Source organism: Centroberyx gerrardi, chromosome 9 (assembly GCF_048128805.1).
Source record: "Centroberyx gerrardi isolate f3 chromosome 9, fCenGer3.hap1.cur.20231027, whole genome shotgun sequence".
In the NCBI taxonomy this organism is placed as follows: Eukaryota; Metazoa; Chordata; class Actinopteri; order Beryciformes; family Berycidae; genus Centroberyx; species Centroberyx gerrardi.
Window position 1 is genome coordinate 18,115,311 of NC_136005.1, and position 17,219 is coordinate 18,132,529.

Genomic DNA, 17,219 nt, shown 5'->3' on the forward strand with positions numbered 1-17,219 from the left:
AGAATAATATTTTACATGCGAAACATACGATAAGCTCATAAAATATGATGCATTGTTAGAGTTTAAACTGCACAACAGTATATGGAGCAGTTAGATCTACAGCCTTCTCACAAGTTAATGCATCAATAATTTGAAAGGGACCGTTCTTCTGAATGAATACTTCTACTTTTGATACTTAAGTTCATTTTACTGCTAATACTTTTACTTAAGTAAACTTTTGAATGCAGAACTATTACTCTAAACAAAGTATTTTTCCATTATGGTATTGCTACTTTTACTTAAGTAAAGGATTTGACTACTTTTTCCACCACTATCCAGGAGTCTTTTAACCAAACTACATTGCCAGCAATGTCAATGGCAACATATATCTGCAAACTGCACACAGTCCCTTAACACCAAATTCTACAAATAAATCTCCATTTCTTTACCAGTTTCTGCAATCTAACGCCTCGCTCCAGCCCAGCCATCTTTAGTCTCGGTGGAACTCCCTGGGTTTCCCTCCTGTGCTGCTCTCAAACACTCTTCATGTCATGAACAATTCATAAGTAGGATTTCATGCTCAGCTTATAATGTCATTTAAAGCCCAATCTTCTAAATTGATAAAGTGGCAGCTGTGACATGGTGCTGCCGTGACAAAGCATTCACACTCGCATGGCAAAGTGCTCCTCCATCATTGTACATTACCTGTCTTTGGAGGTTTCGTGTCTCGGCCAATTAAATCCACAGCAAGAATTTCTCTATCTGCCAGTCTTAGCATCGGGCTTCTGTTCACGTGCAAACAGATGGCACACTTGAAAACACGTCTAGAGTCCCTGCTGAGGCAGCCTTTCGAAGGCAATACATATTCACAACTAAACAAGACTTGGTAAGTGCAATATATTCTTTATAGATTTGTTATATAAGATACTGAAAACAAAGGGGGCAAAATATCATGAAAATAATGAGTCTAGTCTAAAAAGTCTAAAAAGTTGTACAGTCATTCTAAGAGTAAAGGTAGTTATTTATAAATTCTTGTAAATCACCTTTTGTCAGCTCATTTTTTACGTAATCTATCCACCAGATGAGAGAGGGCTGAGAGCATTTACAACATCGTCCTGCGAGCGAGTCGACAGCAGATCGTGCCGAATCCTGCAGCAGGAAGAGTTCTGACCCGCGGAGCCGCCACCATGATGAGAAACAAATTGGAGACAATCGACCCTGCTGGTCGGCCCTGACCACAGCGCTGCTCTGCTCTGCTCTGCTCTGCTCTGCTCTGCACTCTCCCTCTCTCGCTACACATATCCAGGTACAGTATATTAATATGCAGACAGCTTGGTGGTGCAACCAAGTGGACGCTTTAATTAATATAGCAACAACGCACCAATAATGACCACAAGAATCTCAAAAACATCCATTCGAACACTCCTCAAAAGAAGACCCATAGCTTCTCTGTTAATAATGAGGTCAGTCAGGATTTGAGAAGGAACACTTTGCATTTAGTATAATTTATTGGTATAAGTCATTATGTCAACCTAATATTTCCAAACACATTTTAGAAACATCCACTATCACTGAAGAAATGCATGGCATTGTAATGGCGCTAACATGCTGCGTCAAATAATTAAAATCTCATTTCTCACATCTTGTAAAAGGCAAAGAGAACAGAGAAAACCTCATTAGTGCTGTGATCCCATTGGAGAGATTGTTTTCCTATAATGGTTCATTACACAGATTCCAACAGAGGATTTCTCCAGCACCGACAAAGGTTTCACTTAATTTACATTAAGAAAGTGACCTACAGTACATTCTTCATCACATTAAGGCACACGCTTCTGTTACATAATAACCATAGAAATGTGTATCAACATGTAATGTCACCATACTTAGCCAGCGGTATTAGGGTTGCATTGTTTTAGTTAGCTATTTGAAATCGCACTGGGATTTCAGAGGAAAACCCTCCTGTACAACGCCCCAAAACCACTTAACTACTGTCTGTGATGACCGTGTGCAGTAAAGCATCCTGTCATCCTGCAGAGCACACACACTCAGTGGGAACTTCTCTCCTTCGCATCCTGTTGAGATCAAATGGTTAACTGTGATTTCTCTCTCCAGATCGGAGCACTGGTCTGTTCGGGCCGTACAGCATGAGAGATGTGGCTGAGAGCTGTGTGACCTTAACCACAAGTGTGATAACCTGAGAGCCAGGCCAAATAAAACACCAATAAACAGCTCTGCCTCTGGCTGTGTTTGAGGTTCAGTTACATCAAAATAAAATGAAATCCTTGATAAAGACTCATGGGACCTTTGGGAATTATATTGTCCCTACTTTAATGTGTATCTCTTGTTTTGTGTATATTCCAAATGTATTATACTGTGTTCATTCACATTAAATCAATTTCCTCATATTTTCATGGGACGTAGGTAGTCATGTTTGATACCAAAATGTTCAGGAAATTGCGCTGAGTGCATTGCTGTTTATGCTACTGAGGTCAATTGTATTCTGTAGATCTAGGGGCCAAAATTAATGTTTTATGCATATGGTATAAGCTTCTTCTCGCTGTAACTTTAGACATTACCACCCCAAACACCCCGACCTGGCAGAACACGACAAGACAGCGCGGACACGTGTGTGGTCACGACACTCAGTGAGTGAGACGAAACACCTTTGCAAACAAAGACTCGCCTCGATCGGCATCATTTCCACAAGTGGTCATATAGTCCACCATTCACATTCAACTACATAACACTTTACATATCTTTTGCTTTATTGCGGCTCCCTGTGTTTAGTGACTGAGCGCTTTGCATGTCTATATACAACCACTGACAATTCAGTCATTCAGTATTCTTTCCAAGTCAGTCTTCTCAGGTAGTTACGCTGTCACCCCCTTACTGCCTTTCTCATTGCTGATTCATGTCTTCCATTGCTCAAGTCCTGCAATTGTGACTGCCTGATTATTGCTCTGTCATTCCTGTATGCTCATATAATCACCTATCTCCGCATTGCTGTTCATTCATCACCACAATTCAACCGTAGATCTGTCTCTTGTGTATTTCATGTGTACTTGTCATTGCCTAATTATTTAGTGTTTCTGTTACTTGTATTTGAAATACAATTACTTTTGAGTATTTTGTAATTGGTATTTGACAGGGCTGAAAAAATTCAAATGTAATTTGTAACAAGATACTTTAGAGTGGAGTAATTTTGTATTTTCAAAATACTCAAAATACTTTCTCCATGATTCATAAAACATAAAAAAAAATGCATGTAAATACATCTTAAAATGAAGAACAATACACTTAGACACACACACAGTGATTTTGTAAGCCCACACTACTCAGTATTTCCGTAATCAAGTTCATCTTCTGCAACTATTTAACATGCATTTAGGCAGGCATAAACTTTTCGAATACTGTACGACTTTATAAAGTATTGAGGATTTGACAAGTAAAAGTAAAGCAGAGAGAAAATATCACAGGTCAGAGTTCCAGATTTCACAGTATGCACCATGTTTTCTAAATGTGTCCCATCTGGTTCAGTCATTACCACCACAGGTCAGATTAATTACAGAGCCTTGGTAGGAATATTACAGCCGTGTCACATATAAACCTGCAGGGCTGTAAGACTGCAGGCCCTGCCGCCAGCCAGGCAAATACAGCTCAAGATCTGATGCCTTGTCTCATCTTTCCATCATCAAAGCCACCCTGAAAGGGATTTTAATGAAAGACACTGACAGCATTTTCCATCTCCAGGCACAGATTACATTTTAATTGATTCTCGACAGATAGTCTTTAGCTTGTGTCTCTTTTTAGATCATGGTCTGGCTTACTGCACCCACTTTGAAATTACAAGTGGCTCTCCTTCACATGTCATCTTTATGACCATGTGCAGCTGCACTCTGCTGTACAGCATCTGGATCCACAACTTGTACATCAAATATACAGAGAGAAGATCAGCAAGATATCCACTTTCCACTGTAGCATGTGGGCTGAAGAGTTGGAAGTAGACACAAGGTGGAGGGCTGTAACAGGCTGAAGACAAGAGGCAGTGCAGTGGGTACAATAGCACTCCTTGTTAATTATGTCCCTTTGAAGATTCGCACCTCTGGCAATGAAACTGCATTACATTACTTTTTTCATTATACAGTTCTAATTCTGTTGCAGGCTATAAATCTGCACCTGCCTACTGTGCCACTTAGTACCAGTTAGGACGTGACTACAGAGTCATTCAGTAAATGGGGACAGCTTGTGAAATTTAGGGAGACAGAAAACATGATCTGGATATTAATTAGCAGTTGTATGTAGGTTATTTATCAAGCTATTGTCTGTCAGAGCTGAGAAACATCAGACAAATTAGCTATAATCACTAGTATATTAAGTCATCTACTAAATTTAGTGTTCAGGAACAGAAACAAGTTTCTAACTTTACTGGACAACATCCTTGGCAATCAAGACTTTGTCTATTTTAAAGAATTGTCAGATAAGCTAAACTAAACTAGGATGCTGTTTCCCCAGAATCGAAGACATACTGTCTGAAGATGTGTAGGCTACTTTAAAATAACAGGAAGACGAGCGAACGTCCGAGGATGAGCTCTCTCTGGGCAGCGCGAGGATAGGATGTGCTCTGCGATAGCGAACGAGCGCTTGGAGACATTTATAACATCATCCAGCGAGGAGGAGCGGGGAGCATAACCTCTCGTGAGATTTATTCCCCATTAGGGCGGGCCGTGGATGATGAACAGGTCCGCGGAGACATTAGCTAATCTCTCTCCAGGGTTGCCGTGGAGCCCGGACCTGTCTGATGAATGGACGTACATTAACTCCCAGTGAACAGAGGGGACAAATTACAGCCTCGTCACCCTGTTTGACACCCGCTGACAGTGATATTGATGGCCAACAAGAATACGTGGCCTCGGGTGGATATTTGCCTTATTTGTAAAAATATAATTAGAAATGTCCTTGTCAAGTCACATTAGCCCATCATCTTCATTCCGAGGATTGGAGATTGGGCAAAAAAAAAACAAAAAAAAAAACAGGGAAAGAAAAGAAAAGATAAGAAAAGAATGATCAGAAGCACTGACTAAACAGAAAATGGCTTATGATTATCCTTAAACCAATGTTATAGAATATCGTAATGTACTGATATCAATGCCAGTGCAAAGCCAGTTAGAGTACAATGGTGTAGAAAAGACAGGGCATCCCAGTGGCTCAGTTGGGTTAGGGTTAGTTAGGGTTAGTTAGGTTTGAATCTGGCCTAGGACCTTTGTCATCCCCCTGCTCTCTCCTTATCTTTTCCCCTTGTCTTTTTCTACTTTGAACTGTCTAATGAATGGCAAACATGCCAAACATAATCATAAAAATAATCTCTATGGTATGAACTCAAACAGAAAAAAAAACAGCTCTGCATCAGAACAAAGTACATCATTATTCCCACTGTCTGTGCCCTTACCAAAGGTTTTCAAAGGACTGAAGCAGCCGATTTGATGTTTTGACTCGGCTTCCGATTTGAATATACAAAGTATTAAACTGAGTCAATCCTTTTGACCTGCAGTGTCCTGCATGTTATCCTGCGTGGGTTTGGATCCTCCCACCGCATTCTCTCTTAAATGGTTCCTCAGTCAGAAAGATAATCCATCTTTGATTTCCAATAATTCCTCATCACCCATCACAAAAAGGCATGGGGCTGGGAGTTAGTGCTGCCCACATGGGGGCTGGTCAATACAGGAGAGAAGAAGATTAGCCTTCTCTTTATAAAACTAGAGAGAGTAATATAAACTTCTGAAACATATGTGAAAGTAAAATATATATATATATATATGCTAAATATGCTTCTATGGCACCTATGAAACACAAAACCATGATTAAAAAGGTAAAGGTCTCAAGAGTGGCCTCTAGTGCAAGAGCCAAGTACAGCCAGAGGATGACTTGGACTCGTCCTCCATTTGTCTCTGTTCATCTCCAGCTCTGATGTGCAAGTCAGGCAATCCAAACCCACCCAGCTTGATATCATGCAAAAATTAAATATTGTTTGTTGGATTTGCTCAACTGAAAATGAATGGTAGACTGATTCAGAGAATGTTTCCTTGAACTTTTACATCTAAAGAAGAAAAGATTTCCAATTTCCCCTATCCATTCTCTTTAGATACAGTGCTTCTCTCCTGTTTTTCTCATCTCTCTTTTTTCATATGGGAAAAAAGAAGTTAAAGTTCACTGATGCAGATCAAACTGCCCTAATACATAAGATAAGATAAGATAAGATGAGATAAGATAAGATAGTACTTTATTGATCCCCTTGGGGAAATTCAGGAAGAATAACATAAGATTAACATATTTGAATAACATATTTGAAAGCTAAAATCCAGCACATATGTAGTAATGTTTCTTTCCTAACTTTTGAGCATAGATTTATCATTCAGTAGTAGTAGGCCTACACTTTCAAACTAGGACTCCTGTCTTGTCCGCCTCCATTTCTGGAGTAACTACTTTCCACTGTTGAACATTTCTGTCTACTCATCAGCCATATACGCAAGCAGGAAATCCCTGTGACATAACTGCATGGTGGAGAGCCACAGCCTATTGGTTGGTGTCTTCATACTCTCACAGCATAATGATCGATGGCATAAAGACTTCATCTCCTCTTCTCACTGTCCAGGCTCATTACTAGAAGAAATGCCAAGGGTTCTGAAATATTCAAAAAGCAGAACAGATCACCTCCTTCTGGCTAACGGTGCTACAGCCTATCATCTGTCACCCAGCAAGTAGCAAGACACCACAGCCAGTTTAACAAGGAGGGCGCCTAAACGACCGTCCTAGGAAATAACTGCACTATGGCTGCAACTCAGGTTGGAGTTAAATTTGCTCAGAGGGGTTTCAACACCAAAACAGTGTGAGTTCAGACCTAAGACTTATCTTTGGTATTTATCACTTCTTGGCAGCTGTGTTCGTGGGTTGGGGTTTCCCCTAAATACACCCATATACTGAGATGTTCCTTTTTCAGACTTGCAACTGAAGGTGGAGTAAGCCTGGCGTATTTTGGAGAAAAGCACAATAGTTTTCTATGTACTAATAAGCACAAATTTTAAATGTGTTGTCAGTATGATTTTTGGATTGGAATTTGGTTGATTCAAAAATGCAAAATTCAAATGAAATTAATAATAATTAGCTTGCCTGATAATATCACATAATAATTAAATAAAATTAAATCCAAAGGACTGGTGCCAGAAGTATAACTGAAGACAGAATTTGAATTTTGAAATGAATATATTAAAATTATCAGGCTGTGAATATGCATATCTGTGTATTTGTATTTGTAGTTGATATTTGGCAATAGACTAGTCCACTTACACCCAATGGAAACTGATCAAATTAGCTTGTGTTTTGTATTAAAACGATACAGCCAGGTGTCCTAATACATACGCATCACTACATCACTTTTCCTGTTTTTCTGTGATGGTCTTGATGCAATTTAGAAAATACATCTAACCTGCTTTCATGTGTAGATAAACCCATTTCAAGATGAAATAGGCGACAATACATCCTCAAATGATAGCCCAACCATGCTGCTGTAAATGGGTTAAGATGCTTATGAGTATCCTAGTTGATGTTGAGCTTTTACTTATTTACATATTTATTAGATTATTCAGGCACTAGCAAATAATCTAAAACAAATTTCTTAGAATAGTTTTTTTGCCATTATCTTGAAACTAAGAAACACACCTGTTAACTTTTTTCTTGTGAAAATAATTAATAATCCATCATCCTTCCATCTATTTTCTAGCCGCTTGTCCAGGTCAGGGTCATGGTGGCAACAGGGCGAGCAGAGCAGCCTAGATCCTCTAGATCCAGCCTAGTTCCTTTTCCCCAGCAGCTCGTCCTGGTGGATCCCCAGATGCTCCCAGGCCAGCAGGGAGATGAAGTCCCTCCACCGTGTCCTGGGTCTGTCCTGGGGGTTTCCTCCCGGTCGCTCGTGTCCGCTACACCTCCAAAGGGAGGCGCTTGGCGGACATCCTTACCACATACTGTACCTGAACCACCTGAAGTGGTTCCTCTCTGGGACAGGTCAACTGTTTCTGGGAGAGACCCATGGTCTCAGACTTGGAGGTGCTGACCTTCATCCCCACTGCATCGCACTCAGCTGTTCCACCGCACATCGGAGATCACCGTCCAATGATACCAAAAGGATTTTGCAGAGATCCCACCCTCCAAACGTCAGCTGCACCTTGATATCTTGTCCATGAATATCACAAACAGGCGGGGAGACGAGGCACATCCTTGTTGGAGTCTGATGCTCACCTGGTCCTGGTCCTCAGTGTTCCTCCTGAATCCGAGGGAGGCTGAGCAGTGTGATTCCTCAATAGTTGGAACACACCCTCCCCTCTCCTTTTTTGAAAATAGGCACCATCACCCCTGTCTGGACTTACCTCAAAATTACAGAAATGTGTCAACCATGACATCCTAACAATAGCAGGGGTGTTGCAGACCTAATTTAAACATATTTTTAGTCATTTATTCTCTAATGCCCCTCTCTAATCCCTCCTAAAGAGCTACAGGCCATTTTGGGCACAGGGGACTTTTGTTCCCTGAGTGACAACTGGAAGGCAGAAAGAGCTGCTGCTCTGATTGGGTGGCACTACTAGTCCCAAATGTAAGATGACTGATCGACTCCAGTAATGTCAGTTTTCACCCTGGCTGTGTTCTCACTGGCCCATTTCAGAGGCAACAATTTTTCTAAATACAACTTTGGCAACACGACTAATGTAATTTTCACTTTGTTACTGTGAACAACAACCATCAAAGAGTGTAAACAATAAACCCATGAAAAAAACTGATTATCCATTTCTAAAGATACCCCTCTTTAAAAAACCATTCCTCCAAAACTTTCTGGTGACAAATATTTGGCATCACATGGAGCTGGCACTGAAAATGGCTGGTTCCAATATTTTGGATGTGCCATCCAAAATAAGAAACTTGGGCTGCTGCACAGCTCAAGTTTGAATATCAACTTATGTATCTAACCTAAACCAGCCAACTCTGAGCCTATATTAATATATTGGCATTTTTGCTCACAGTTTCTTATCATGGTATTGATTATTTAACATGTGATTTTGCACACATGATCCATATTGTGATATACATCGGTATAAAAAAAATATTATGATTATTGTGATATTGATTTCAACCATATCGCCCAGCCCTATGCCAACATATAGCAAAGTTAGATGTTTTAAATTAGGCTCCCATCCTGACAGCAGGACTGGCTGACCATGAGCTTCAGTCGGGAGTCCAGCAGTGGAATATTCCCAGGCCAGCAGGGACTGAGAGACGCCTAGAAAACAAATATGATTGGTTAAATAGGATGATGTCTGCAGATATAAGCCCCTTGTATTATGTGAGGTGTGAAACGTCATAAAATGAGAAGTAAACCCGAGACGTTAAACAGGCAAGAGAGTGAAAAGGGGTCTTTAAGTAGGACATTGTAATCAGTGGCAGGCTCTGTAGCCTCTTGGGAAATTCGGTAGTCCAATAGAGAGAGAGAGAGAGAGAGGGAGAGAGAGAGAGAGAAAGAGAGAGAGAGGGAGAGGGAGAGAGAGAAAGAGAGAGAGAGAGAGAGAGAGAGAGAGAGAGAGAGAGAGAGAGAGAGAGACAGCAGAGAGGGAGAGGGATTCAAAATGTTATCTGTGCTAAACAGAGAAGATTAAAGAGCAATGTGTCCATGCAGCCCAGAGAACCACAGACTTACAGAACCCCTCCAGAGTTGGACATTGAACTGAGTGGTCTGCGTAGAAAGCATAACTTAATTAAATAAACACAAATCTGTTTTGTGAAATTGTTTTGCTAGCTTCTGTGGTGCTAACTGGGTTGTGTGTGCTTCGTTAATATCCTGTTTGCCTGCTTATTTGCTCAGATAATCATAGGCCTAATTATTAGCTAGTTTTTGTGATGCTAACTTTTTGTGTGCTTACAATGGTTGTTGTTTACATAATCACGCCTCGCCTTACATCTACAGTAGTGCAATGTAAATGTTTCATAGCTTCTTCTTAGTAGGGGGGAAATGATTAGGCCGCTCAGGAAATTTTCATCAGACTGTCATTATAAGTAGCCTAACTAAAGTAATGTAACACTATCAATGACTGACAGTTTTCTTACAGTTTCAGCAGTTCCAAATGCAAAAACCTTTTTGAAGGGCTTTTTCTCATAATTTGCTAGTTCCATATCTAACAATATAGCCTACTCATTTTCCACTGACTAACATGGTACAATTTAATGATTGTTTATCAGTTTACACAGTAGATTATCAGTCTTAAACTCCTTCCCAAGTTAACAACAAATGAAACCCTGGACTCACAAAAGGAAATGTCATATGCAATTTTGGACGTTATAAAAATAGTAATAAAATGAGGTTTTGACAAAGATCCTGGAAAGATACAGAAAATGTAAAATTTACAATATACTGAATATTTAACCTGTACTGATGGTAACAGTATGTAGGGAATCGATAATGAAGAGATAATTCGTTGTTTTTTATTCAATACTGTAGTTAAGATAAATCAGTATATACTGTATACCCACAAGTCAAAATTGATATGAATTTAGGTTATTGATAAAAAAAAAAAGCATAACAGACGTTACATTTTTGCAAAAGACATCTAACATAACTAAATTTATAATTGTTAGCATTTAGAACTATTGTATTGCATTTGACAGGAAAGTAAGTGAACTCCAAAATATGACTTGAAACACTGTGTACCCAAGCACATGCACACCCACCCACACACACATTGATTTATTTATTCATATATACACACACAGACACACATATATAGCCCACTCAGCTGACAGCGCTTCATTGTCTTTATTATTATGTCTAACACGGTCAGAGTGATGCCTAAGACTTGGTTCATGCTTTCTGTGTGGCTAGACATTTCAGGCAGGTGCACAACCTCGCACACAACTCCAATGCAGTCAATAGGTTTTGCCACAATTATATCATTTTGACCCCTCGCACTCCTCACACACTTCCACTGCATTAATTTCCATATGAAGCAGCTTTAACGCAGTCCTACAGTCCATAACAAGCTGTCATGTATAAAGAGTCTCTCTCCATAAACAAACAGAAAAGAGTGTAATCTCTCATAGCCTGAGGACAGACCAGCAGATTCCCCTGACACCTCAGAGAATGGTACAATAGTTGGCATAGTCCCTTCATTGAGGGAAACACAAGATGAAAAGTAGGGTCTGCTCTCTAAATTCCTATCGGTCCGCTGTCACACAGAGTTAGCATGTGACCAGGTTTCCCAAGACCTCCTATTTTCCAGGTAATGATTCTATCTTGCAGGTTTGTGTGACGCGATGCAGCATAAAAGAAGCTGGCCCAATTTAGAGGGTTTTCCCAAAAAGAAGCTGACACAATTAGGGCACAAGATTGTTGGAAAAACTACTGACAGTGTCACTTACAATAGAGCATGAGAGAGATGCTGTCACTCTCATTAAGATGACTCGGATAGTTTCAGCAGCTTCCTGTGCCATACATGCATCTGAGACTGAACCTGCACCTCAGGGTGGTGAATGTTATCTTTATGAATTCCAATGACTATATTTGATCAGAGAGGTGGAAAATCATAGAAACTAGGGGTGGGGGAAAAAATTGATACAGCAAAGTATCGCTATGTTTTTTCCTGTGAGATGTTATCGATACACTGTGCAAGCAGTGTGAACAAACACTGTTATCTATTGAATAATTTAAGTTAAGTAATTTCACATAACAATCTTGATATATCGCAATACACAGAGTTGCAACACTAAATGTATCGCAGAACTCTTTCTATCATGATACTATTGTTATCGTGGCTCAAGAATCGCGATAATATCATATCATGAAGTCTCTGGTGATTCCCACCCTTACAGCCACAGCCAACAACACAAGTGAAAACTAGTGCTGCTAGTCATATGTTTGCAGATCTGAGTGTCTTAGCAAACATACCGTCTAGATTACTACAAAGCCAACACAGCCGACAATGGCGGCTGGCTACAGCTGTCAGTAAGCAGAATACTTACAAATGCACACAAAACAGTCACCACGTTTTCCAATTTTGAAAAGTGACCTGAAAATATAACAGTGTAAAATCAAATCAAATCAATAAAGGTCTACTACATTCTCAACAAGTGATTAAGCCCACTTTCAACAAAGAAGTCCAACAAACAATATGCAAAACCTAAATCAAATAATCTAATGTTGTAAATGACATGACTGAAAATAGCTACAGCTAAGTTTACCACCACAGGCATTTCAAACACATGCAGTTAAACAAGGTCTTAATGAAATTCCCACAGTCTCTTAGCGACATCAGCACATGTAGCTGCTTGCCCTTCTGGCAAGCATAACAACTTTTAATCAAAAAAATATTTCAACTTCAAGAAAGCTGTTAATGTGCGCTAGGTGGTTTCACTCCACATTCAAGCCACGGTGGTGGAAATTATAGCTCTGATTGTTAACGACAAAAAAAGACAACAGCAACATTCAAGTGCTTATGAATAATCATTCTCGGGTTTCTCATTTCCATTCAATATCTCAGTTTCTTCTTGTTTAGGCAGAGTCCATTAAAAGCGTTTAAAAAGTCAAATTCAATAATGCTGGAGAGGACAAGGTTCAGATGACTTTGGTACACCATCTGTCATGAGGGGGACAACATCACAACAAATGACTTTCTAATTTACTTGTCTGTGGCTTGTGGTCAGGGGAATAGAAAAAAATGCTAATTGCCCCCATCCCATTTATTACCGCTTCTTTGAAATTATCCATAGAAGTTAATTAGTGTCGATGGCTTTGTACAATGGCTGGGCAGCCAGGGAGAAAATATAGCTGTCTGCTGCATTGGTACTTAATAAAGCAAAAATATAGAATGCCAATATCTGTGTGTGTGTGTGTGTGTGTGTGTGTGTGTGAGTGAGAGAGAGAGAGAGAGAGAGAGAGAGAGAAAGAGAGAGACAGAGAGAGACATAGAGAGAGGGAGGATCCAGCAGTCCCTAAAGTAGCTTAGTGAAAAGGTCATGGTGTTTATTACTCAGAGTTGCTACACCCAGTGGTTGAAGGCTGATAGTGCGGCATGCACAACATCCTAAAAACCCTTTGTGTGTATCATGTCCTTTTCTCTCAATGAATTTCAATGGTTTAGTCGTTTACTACATTCAACTCTCCTATACATTTTTGATAATCAAATTATTTTCCATGATATTTGCATGACATTGTGCAGTTTCAATGATCTGTATTTGCTAGCATCCACAGTATATCTTAAGGTATATACAGTATATCTATGTATCTATATATCTACCGACTTGGTTGGTTGAAAAAGAGACTGTGAAGTGATTTCCATGGCATTTCCAAAAGCTTTTTTGGATACGTACTATTATCCGCTACATTTTCTGGCCTGATAAACACAAATACAATGGCATCCATTGTTTTAACGAAGGGAACATTTCAGACAGCACAAAGTTATATGGGAATCCAATTTAATTTATGCACTGAAATATGATATTCTTGTGCCTTAGGAACATTTGGTCAGTATTAGTATTCACTATGTCCTGTCACCAGAAATGAGATAAAGAGTTTGCCCTGTGACATCAAATGATGGATAGCTTAAAGGAGAATAAATTCCAAAAGATGAAAAACCAAACTGGCACAACTACTATAACATCCAGTTTATTTGGATGTAAACGTTCAGCTGAGCATTGTGTGAGTCCAAAGAATATCTGTTGTTTTAGGTCATTTAGGTCACCGGTGTATAGTGCATACTGGACTGTTCCCATTTTTGGTTTCCCTTACTTGGTCCATTTCTTTTTATCTTATGTACCTTTAACTGGGACGCTGATACAACTACTGTATATACTTGGGGTGCACGTGGTGCATGTATTACCAGTGGATAGTGTAAAATGTGGGCATTTTAACTGACTAGATTGAATTCTGGACATACAGTATGTGCTAGAAGGACAATAGGGGAGTGAGGAAGTGCACCAAAGTGGGTTAAGTAATAGTCCCTGTGGCCACAGAGCAATTGGAAAGACAAAAAAAACAGCAGTTGTGGAAGATCAGTGAGGGACGGAAGAGAGGTCGGGGTTATCTGTCGCAGACAAAGTGAGTGGCACTTGGGATGTTAGAGTGGGGACAAATCTCTCAGGAGTCAGGACTACAACAAAAGCCCTTTCCAATGGCTGGGTGTGTAAGTGCAAAGCAGTCTGCCCCTCCTTGAGAGTCTGTGTACCAACAGTATTTTTTTCTGTTGCCCTCTGCCAGGGAAAAAAAAAAAGTAACAGTAAAAGGGCATAGGAACGTTGAATGGCCAAGATGCAACAACTGCCTCAAGATTCAAAACAATGCAGCAGCAAGATGCCAGTGGACGACTTGCTAAAGACGACATGTAGTCTCATACTCAGGACAACCTGCTTTTGTTAGGTAGTGCCAACCATTCCTGTCCAGCTCCTGTTACAGCTAGTCCTGCCATTACTGACACTAACCATATAATGCATGAAATCAATGTTATATATAGTTTATTTTCTAGGATACTGAGTAACCAACTGAGTAACCCATCGGCATTGGATGAGCAAGCCCCCATATGGTACTTATCTCACTTGCTCCCAAAAAAAGATTATGAATTCATGAAAGGTCCATTTGTAGAAAGGCACAAATACAGAATGAAAACCTCCGTGCACAAACACCAATATAAAGAGGAACATACATGGGGCAGACAAAATAACGGAAACCCCACATGAAAAAGACTAAATTTGAACTAACTAAATCTCAACTACAGAGGCAACTACACAGGAGAGTCATATTAAGCTGAATGGCCATTAGCAGTATGTGTCGGCTTTAAAAGAGGTGAGGTGTGAGTTTTCAAAGCATCATGAGACAACCAACAGAGTTCCACAGAGGACAGACAGCTGGTGCCTGAATTGCAGGTGCATCGGTCACAAAAATGGCACAATTGCTAGTGTGGCAAGGGAAAGAGTGTTGAAAATCATGACAACAAATGCCAAACACGGACAAACTGCATCAGTAAAGAGGAACAGCGGTCAAAAGTTGAAGCTGGTGTAACAACCATGACTGCGGCAGTGCATCCTATCAACACTCTGTCTCCATAACAAGACATGGTGCTGACAGATCCCTTACAGTGGCCTGCCAGTACGCATTATACTGCTTACTTGCTCAGCTGGATGAATCCTGACCTCTTAGTCAGAATAAGCTCTGCTCTAAGGAAAAGGTAACTGTGGGCTCTTCATCAATTTGATGATTAGAGCAATAGCAGGCTATCTTACATCCAAAATCCACTATTGTTAAGAGTATTTATGCCAAGATATCAGGTATTACAGTCAATCAAGACCATGTAGGAACTAGTACTACTTTAATAAGAAGTGTTATTAGAAGGACAGCCAGATATGCAGCTTATCCTCTCAAATCTCTGCCTAAAACACCAACTTGCTCTGAGTTGATACCACACTACAAATTTAAACTGATATGTTTCTATTGAATCTGCATTTCATGGCGCATGATTAATTGTGGTCAACATACATGAATAATCAGCTTACTGCAGCCACATTAGTGCCCGTTAAATAGCTGATTTACATGTGATATATCATTGAATGTCATGGATTCACAGATGGGTGAATAAATGCCCCTCGCAGTCGCAGAGCTTTAGTTTCAAAAGCAGTGCCAGCGCGGAGCCACCACAGCATGACCGGAGCGCGCGCAGCCTGGATCAAAGTGACAGTGATTTACCTCCAATATCTGGTCGCAGTTTCTTATCATATTCCTTCAGCAAATTGTTTAGTATTTCCGTTGCGTCGGTTTCCAGTGATTTAGGAGCCAGCATTTGGTTCACAGTAACATCCTCGTAGTCCTCCTCATACTCGATTGTTTGAGAGCTTTAGGAGAAAAATGAAAGAAGGTGGTTGGAAAAAACAACAACACACAGGCACTGACACAGGCTTAAAACATGCAGTGTCACACTATGTCGAGAAACATTTTAAATGCTGACAGTGGGTGTTTTTTGTACCTAAAAAATTATCATAGAAGTTAATTACCCCGCTTTGTGCCTTATAGCCTTCATTTTTTGATGCGCATCTTTACTGCAAACTAATAGGCAATGGGATTGATCATAATGCTGCAAGCTTGAATCTAAAGAAGAGTCTTTGATTCTATATGTCTATCAATCAAAGGCTAATATTAAATAAAAGGCGAGGGAAATGAAAAATTAAGCCCTTAATTGCGTGATAAAATATCCTGTGTTAACAGCTACGTCAGAGTTTGCAGTTTAAGAGAGATATACCTAATTAGACATGGTAGCGTACGGTCTGGAGCGCAGTTAAAATCCATGGTGCTGTGCAGACTGCATGCAGCAGCCAGTAAACATGCCAAAAACCTGACTGTCAGCAAAAGTCCTTCCCAACGCAACACAGGTAAACTAAGAGCCACACATGAAGTTTTCTTTAAGAAATCAATTAGCAATCCATTCGCAATGAGGCTTTGGAGGGTTTAAGTTTAGCTGTCAGCCAACATCTCGAAAAAAACAGAACACATATAGCCTAATTCTCCACTTAGACATTGTCATTTTAAAGAAAAATGCGCCACTTACCATGTATGAAAAACTGACAGAAGTAAGAAGTATGCCAGTACTTTCGGTGACATGTTTCTCATAGGATGACAACAAATATGTGTCACAGAGAGCGGTGCGTACTGGTGTGTGGTGAGATGGACTGGACACGATGGTTCACTGGTGCTCAGAGTATACAGCGAGGGAAAACCACTTAATAGTTTGTAATCCAACATCAATTTCACACATTGTTAGTACAGGTGGCGGGCGTTTTCAGAGTCATTTCTCACTGATGTTTTCAAAGGATGGACCAGCTCCTCTCACTTCTTAGGCTTGCATTTGGTATCCTCGATTGCACCGTCAGATACTGCTGGTCATACGCAGGTGCGCAAACTCTGAATGCGTCCTCCGAAAGCCCCAAATTCATCAAAACCCCCTCTAGGGGTTAAGTCTGCGTCACTCCGCTCTCTTTTACACTACTTTGCAATTCTCAAAATAACTCTTTGGTATAAAAGAAAGTCCTGTTTCTTAAACTTTTTTGCAAAAAAATTATGAATCTTTCCTCTCAAATGGGTGAATTACAACATAGAAATAAAAGTCAGTGCAATAGGACATGCCTCTATTGTTGGCTAAATTGTGCAGAAAAGTGCATCCTGGCCTGCT

The 17,219-nt window shown here is 40.1% G+C and overlaps 1 protein-coding gene across 1 annotated transcript in view; it reads right to left on the reverse strand.

Moving 5' to 3' along the window:
* gabrg3 (gamma-aminobutyric acid type A receptor subunit gamma3) overlaps positions 1–16,651 on the reverse strand; it is a 68,336-nt gene extending 51,685 nt beyond the window's left edge. The window contains exons 1-2 of the mRNA XM_071923430.2: positions 16,599–16,651; positions 15,743–15,888 (exon numbers count right to left, since the gene is read on the reverse strand). Coding sequence (XP_071779531.1) covers positions 15,743–15,888; positions 16,599–16,651 — 199 coding nt within the window. The remainder of the gene's footprint in view (positions 1–15,742; positions 15,889–16,598) is intronic.
* Positions 16,652–17,219: the final 568 nt, after the last annotated feature.